Here is a 7,500-nt window from a genome sequence, read left to right on the forward strand (position 1 = left end):
GAAAGAAAGAAAGAAAGAAAGAAAGAAAGAAAGAAAGAAAGAAAGAAAGATAGAAAGAAAGAAAGATAGAAAGAAAGAAAGAAAGAAAGAAAGAAAGAAAGAAAGAAAGAAAGAAAGAAAGAAAGAAAGAAAGAAAGAAAGAAAGAAAGAAAGAAAGAAAGAAAGAAAGAAAGAAAGAAAGATAGAAAGAAAGAAAGAAAGAAAGAAAAGAAGAAAAAAAGGCAGAGTGCAGTGCAAAAGTGATTCCACCCGGTGAAACATCACGGAACATTTAACTTAAAATCCATTGCACTAGAGTAGAGTACATATGTGAGTAATCTTCCATGACCCGATGAGCCACTTGACATCTCAGAAGAAATGGCAGTTATCAACCCCAATAAATGCAGTGAAGTTTTCATATCCCATACACAATAATAATGGGGTTTAGGAAAAATAAAATAAAACAAAAATCCAGTTTCCCTTGGCAATATATGAAAAAGAAATAAATAGTCCATTATTTGCAGTCACAAGGTGGATTCAGATACCACCAGAGGGAGGTGGGTATTGCAACAGACCCCTCCTTTTCTTATTGTGCAAAAGCAAGATAACTTATTGATGGAACTTAATGGGTGTACTAATGCAAATAATGGACTCTTTATTTATTTTTCATACATTTCCTAGGGAAATTTAATTTTTATTTCATTTTATTTTTCCTAAACCCCTTTATTATTGTGTACGGGAGATGAAAACCTAATTGTGCATTTATTGGGGTTCATAACTGCCATTTCTTCATTTCTTTTTAAAGGTTAAATTTTCACCATATGAACAAAATGTATAAAGCTCCAAAGAAACAGAAACCAAGGGTAGTTAGTATTAGGAATATTATCCAAGCAACAGATTGATTTCTAGCCTTGTGTTAGGCATGCTAGGTGGCGTCTTTGTTAATGACACCTCATGCTTCAACTGAAAACAAGTGAATCAAAGGCCCATAAAGATTTTAAAGAATACATCTATATTAACAGTTTATGGTTTGCTTCCCTTTAGATATCCTTCAGCAAGCAGCACAACTCGAAAGCTTGAATTCAATATGTAGCTTCTGTTCGAGAATGAAGCGTGGGAGAATATACGCCGCAGCACGACGCGAGGGATATAATGTCTTAGCTTTTGGTCAACACCTGGATGACCTGGCAGAGAGTTTCATCATGTCTATATTCCATAATGGAAGGCTAAGGACCATGAAAGCCCATTATACAGTCAAGTAAGTTCATTCTCTGCAAAGAAAATATGAACTTTGTTGTTGCACTCTGATGTTGCTCCTTGGTCTTTGGGAATTGCATGTCTCTCTCCCATTCTTATGTGCTTGGAAAGGAGGCTTTAACCCATTGGTCACAGTATTAAAAAAAGGTCTGTGCTGTTGGATGGCTATTTTACACTTCTGGCACAATGCCATCCGCGTCTATGACTGACTCTGCCTTTGCAGCAAATCATGCCATCCGCTGCTAATGGGTTAAGGGTTATTTTCTTCACTAATACATGTTAGTTCAGGTAGTTGTGAATCTACAAATTTGCTCATATACAATGAGTAAATAAGAAGAGTTCTGATTCTAAAGTTAGTTTATTAAGATCACATGAATTAGTATTGTTTGACCATTTCCTTTCACTATTTCAGGGAAGGTGATCTGAGAGTAATTCGGCCATTTGTACACGTACGGGAAAAAGATTTAAGGAGATTTGCTGAAACCAAGAAGCTGCCAGTTATTCCTGAGAATTGTCCAGCTTGCTTTGAAGCGCCTAAGGTAAAATAGTATAAATAATTTTACTATGAGTTCCTAGTTCTACTAGAAAAAGATGAAACATTTACTATCTCTTTCAGAAAGAAAGTAAAAGAAAGATCTATATAATACTAATATATATCTATCTATATCTATATTTATAGCAATCCATCTATCTATCTTTAAACATACACACACCAAATATTTAAGTAACATACTACATACAAACACTTCCATTTCTTTTCAGGAACGTCATCGGGTAAAGCAGATGCTGGCACAGCAGGAAGTATTGTTCCCAGGACTTTACTGGTCATTACGAACTGCTCTGCAACCTGTAATGGCTATTAATCTCACGGGATTGGAAAATGAACTGTTTGGCAAGAATGGGAAACTCGCAAAGCTCACTCTCGAGAACGGCAATGACGATGACGATGATGACGGTAATTTTTGAAGTTTGGAGGTACCCTTTGAGAGAGATTATAGACTTTTAGTTCTGAGATGAATTATTGATTCCTTTATTCTTATTTTTTAAAAAGGAAAAAAGAAAAATGCAACTCAGTACTGAGTCTACATGGCTATGTATTTTAGATAATAAATCTAAAGAAAATAAAATTGACGTTTATGGTTATTTCCCCTTCATATTTTGAAACATTCTGATGAGTTTCCAGCATTATTTTAAGCAGTGAGTGAGTGTGATTGAAAAAATGGGTCTGAATGAGGCAGGAATTGATGCCCACACTTGTCTTCGGGTTCTTGGAAATGCCATCCAATGACAGCAAATTTAGCTGTCCATGTACACACACACACACACAGGAAAAAAATAGAAATAAATAAACTAACTGAATAAATATATAGTCTCAGTCTCAAACTATAATGAAGAGCAGTTAATACAATCATCTGTTGGAACATATGAAGAGAAACATCGAGAAAAAGTCAGATGTTAATGAATAACCTATTTACATGTTTTTGAAGCATTTTTGTGCATGCATTGTGCATGAATTGGTCTTGGGGATATTCCTCCAGTCAGATGACTCTTCTCCCTGTCTGATGATACACAAATTTATTATAGTTTTACCACCTCTCAAGAACTGATAGCTCAGAAACTTTAGCATTGGAAATTGCAGGAGCAAAACAGGTCACCAGACATTACACAAACTTCATGTAAACAGGCAAATAATGAATGTGATGTCCTAGTATTTCATTACTTCTCTAGGTCTTTCAAAATGACCTGTACTTTGTGGCATCATTACACTGGCATTACACTAAGGAGACTACTCACCTTCATTTTTGCCAGCATTAACGAAGATTGACTGTTTTCCCTTGCTCAGATACTCATTATGATAAAATTTTGACCTTGAACAAGCAGCAAGCCTTTTCCATGAAATGCATCTCAAAAAACTTGGGCGGGGTAGTGTTTTGGAAGCTTAATTGACTCGTATTAGTAAAACATGTGATGAGACTGTATATTATATATACTTTAAGCCTTTGCTTCTCTTTTGTGGTAAACATATCTACATGTCTGTATAGTGTTAACGCTCAGATAAGTAAAAATGTAAACTTGTCATAAAAATAAAATATATATATATATTTTGGAAACCCACCTCCAGTCCCCCATAGCAAGGACCTGCCCTTCAGCCTTCCAGAATCAATAAAAGACCATATTTTGCAAAATTCTGGCTATGGTCTGGTTTTCTATTCTCTCACAAATGTAAGTGACCATAGACATTTGAATAGTTTACAATAACAATCAACATGATTGATGGATATACACATTTCTCTACTGTTTTGACTTCATAAGTTACATGTATAATCATACTTCATATCCAAGCTACTTGTGTGAGTATCCAGTGCAAAGTAAGATCAAGAAAGAAAAGTATTCCCATTTTATCCCTTTGTTATTCCCACATATTTGTTGCAGAGACAATCATGGCTTCCAAGATATACTGAGGTTATTCTGAGATGATACTAAGACCATGCATTATCTCATATATTGTGAGAAGCTATGAAGAACAAACATTAGTCTCTCAAATATATACAGACTAGAATAAAGTGAAAATACCAATAACATATTATCTTTGCTCAAAATATGTGGTTATTGCTTCAATATTACAAACCATACTGTAACAAGCTAAGGATTACAGAAAGTCATCACTAATTTTGAGCTTTCCAATAAGCTCTGTTTATAGCTTTTATTTCACAATCATGCCATCCAATGCCGTAAGTACCATCAGCTGATGTTTTTCTTTAGGTACATACGGTTACAGAAATTAGACAAGAAGTATGAGTTTCTTGAAACTGACATAATTGGAGAAAAACTGGACTATAGTTGTTGTTTTTTAAAGATATATAATTTTTTTGTATATATCTAACTTCAGGTAATTAACACCAATTATCAGCACTCACCTGAGAAAACTTTTCATTTTTAATTCAGGTTTTGTTAAGGAATTGAATTCTGAATCTATTGGTACAACTCTGTTCAATACATATAGACCTGTATTTTAGTAGAAATGCCCACAACTTCATTCTATGTCACATATAGTAGACAGCAAAATACAGCTATTGCACAAATTCTTGATATTGTTCTTGCCAATATCTGTTCAGCAAGTGAGTAAATGAAAAGCAAGTCAGCTACATTTGTCACCTAATCTATCTCCTTTTAATAAAATACTGTAAATATACATATATATATATATATATATTTATATATATATAACTGGGATAAGCACTTTTTAGTGAACTCTTTTGCCATGTAATGATATTTCTACGACTCTTTATGCATATCTTCCATACAGAAATTTATTCTTTAAATCTGTTCATTTAATTCCTATCCTACAAAATAAATGACACGAAACTGCCTTCACAGTTGGACACTTCGACACTGAAGGCCAAAGTGATGCCAAAAAGTACAATACCTATGGTTACTCCATCACAACTAGCCTGGTAAGGGTAGGCCCACCCATATATCTATATAGTTACTACAATATAAATTCTCTATAAATTCTCCTGGGATGTACCAAAGGTAACCGATTCACAGCACAAACCTCTCTTTTGCCATTTTTTTTTTCTGTGATCATCACAATTCTAGTCTTGAAAGACCGTCATCATTTCCACTTTTGTTTTTAAATATCATAACCTGTCATTTGGTTACTACTTTTAGGATCTGCTACTCGTGGTTACTCAAATGCAATTACAATGCAGAAATGTTAGATAAAGGCATTACCAACATGCATATACAGGTTATTCTTGCACTTCTTTGATTATTTAGGAAAAGTGGATATCAAGCTATATCACCGGTTAAATGTTTCAGAAACCACAAAACTTGTTTTTCTTTAAAAAAAAAAAAAAAAAAAAAAGTTGATGGAAGTACAACATTCAAGGCTATAAGAAAGATGTCAGTACCATAAACATGTACAAATGGAGAAACGTCTAAGGCTACATCAATAGTTCTTTCTAAGTATTTCTTTAAATTACAATGACATTTTTCAAAGCCTTCATTCAGATCTACTGAAATGCATATAAAATTATCTTTGTACTCAGGTTTACAACTGAGAAAAATTTAAACATATCACACTAATCATGAAACCTTCGGAAGGAAAATACAAAGTTATGTCTTACTTCCTAAGCTAGCAAGGGTGATGAATTATATAGAAAACCCAAAAATGATTGGTTAATTACTTCCTTAGCTTACTAAGGACACAGCAACACATTGCTAAGCATATCTAAGAACATCTACATGAGAAAGAAACGGATGAATGTCTGAGTAAGCCTACTATTGTACATTCTACCATTGGTACATAGGGTCTTGTACCCATAACATAATATCTCTCTTATGTATTCAAGCTACTATTAAACTCTGTACATTCTTAGTATATTATTATGTCAATATAAATATCACAATGCCCAATTATGCTTAATTGTGTCATACTTTTAAGAGAATTTCTTTGCAACCATATCTAAAAACATGATTTGATTGTTAACAAAACAAACGGAAAGCAGATATCCTGCCAAATTGGAATGTGAGTCTGATTTAACTAGCATTGTTACAACAGACGCAAATGCTCATGAGCTAAGTATATGAGCAAGTGACTATTAGTCAAACTGTAAAAAATGCTAATCATTTATTCATCTGCAATTACAAATGAAACAGAAGAACTATTTAAGATATTAATGTCCAATGCCGAAACATTACATGGGAATCTTAAAACCCAACACTTGGCACATAAAGTGATTTAAAATTATTTTAGTCGTCTCATAATTATTAAGTAATCAATTAGATATTACTTAAAGTAGAACTACTTTCAAAAACGTCAATGACCATTGGCAATAGTTCTGTGTTCTAATTATTTATATATTTCACATATTGGTGTTCTCATTCTTTATCTCACAGATTTTATACTCATAACTGGCCACTTCTCATAAATTCCCGTCTTAATATTGCAATGCATATGTATAATACAGGTGAGAGTTTAACACTTTGTAAGGGAATGATTACTTCTGTTCTGTACATGACAGAGCCAAGTAAATGTTTACAAAAATAAAAAACGAAACATGTGACTGACATCAAAGGCCTCTGATCAGTTACCAGTCATTCATGAGGTTCTTCTTTGATACTAATGTTCTGTACATTTTCCATTCTCCCCATTTGCTGCACCGGTTGTGCATGAGGCCCCATGGGTCCTGGAATAACTTGGTGGTCCTGCGTGACCTGTGAGGAAAAAGGATGGTTGGTATGCTGTCCTCCTAATCCTGAAGGTAAATGCATATGACCACTTGTCTGATTCCCTATTTGGTGTAACTGCGGAGAAGGTTGTAACTCGTGTAGTTGCAGAGTCATCGGTGATGGCGGATGCTGCCCTTGTCTCTGCTCCTCTGACTGTTGCTGTGGAGGCATCTGCTGAGAATACTGGTTTGAGTGTTGATTTGAAAGGTGCATTTGCTGATGATGGTGTTGGGATTGTGTTTGTTGTTGCTGATGGTGTGTAGATAATTGCTGTTGCTGCTGATCTGTGACCTGGTGGACTGTGACCTGTTGACCAGACACCTGCTGGTTTCCTTCCATCATTGTTCCTTCAGTTGAGCTGGAAAAGGCTGCAAAGTATCTGTCATAATTGAAAGGTCTAGCTCCTGTGTGTTTTCTCTGATGCTGTACAAGCCCATCCTTAGAAGTAAATGCCTCGCCACATATGTCACACACATTTTGCCAATATGACGATTCTCCACCGGAATGCTTCAATTTATGATAATCAAGACTTGCTCTAACAGCAAACATGGCCCCACATTCTTCACAGCCATATGGCCTTTCACTAGAATGCTTCCTTTTGTGAACCATTAGGGTGTTCATTTTTGGAAAAGTTTCACTACACTCGGTGCAGGTGTAGGGCTTTTCTGTATTATTTTCTTCCGTAGAATTTTTAGCCCGTTTCTCAGCACTCAAGTTATCACTGAGAGTATACGCGGCTTCCCATTCGTCACTGTCATACCTACGCTTACAAACATGCTTACGTTTGTGACGTTGTAGGTTGCTGCTGTTCATAAAAGAGGAATCACACTCATCACATTTAAAAGGCCTCTCACCAGTGTGTTTTCGGTAATGCATATCTAACTGACTTTTCTTTGGATACGAGACACCGCAAATATCACACTTGAAAATGTTTTTAAAGGTGTGATCTTTCTTGTGCATGTCAAGCACAACCTTGAATGGGAAATCCTTCCCACAAATATCACACTGGTATAGCGTCGCTCCACCATT

General features: G+C 35.1%; 2 protein-coding genes across 5 annotated transcripts in view; one reads left to right on the top strand and one right to left on the bottom strand.

Annotated features, from left to right (window-relative positions):
- The window catches only part of LOC122253502 (uncharacterized), an 11,035-nt gene extending 8,697 nt beyond the window's left edge, over nucleotides 1-2,338 (top strand). The window contains exons 12-15 of the mRNA XM_086532160.1: nucleotides 785-842; nucleotides 1,002-1,237; nucleotides 1,649-1,775; nucleotides 1,999-2,338. Of these exons, the coding sequence (XP_086388286.1) occupies nucleotides 785-842; nucleotides 1,002-1,237; nucleotides 1,649-1,775; nucleotides 1,999-2,202 (625 nt within the window). The 3' untranslated portion in view covers nucleotides 2,203-2,338. The remainder of the gene's footprint in view (nucleotides 1-784; nucleotides 843-1,001; nucleotides 1,238-1,648; nucleotides 1,776-1,998) is intronic.
- A 1,565-nt stretch (nucleotides 2,339-3,903) lies between these two features.
- Nucleotides 3,904-7,500, bottom strand: part of LOC122253503 (uncharacterized) — a 4,930-nt gene continuing 1,333 nt past the window's right edge. For all 4 annotated transcript variants that reach the window (XM_043016650.2, XM_043016654.2, XM_043016652.2 and 1 more), the window contains exon 2: nucleotides 3,904-7,500. This exon is cut by the window's right edge and continues 119 nt beyond it. In XM_043016650.2, the coding sequence (XP_042872584.1) occupies nucleotides 6,337-7,500 (1,164 nt within the window). In that variant the 3' untranslated portion in view covers nucleotides 3,904-6,336.

Source organism: Penaeus japonicus, unplaced genomic scaffold (genome assembly GCF_977035675.1).
Source record: "Penaeus japonicus unplaced genomic scaffold, GWHDUDI00000001_assembly GWHDUDI00000037, whole genome shotgun sequence".
Taxonomy (NCBI): Eukaryota; Metazoa; Arthropoda; class Malacostraca; order Decapoda; family Penaeidae; genus Penaeus; species Penaeus japonicus.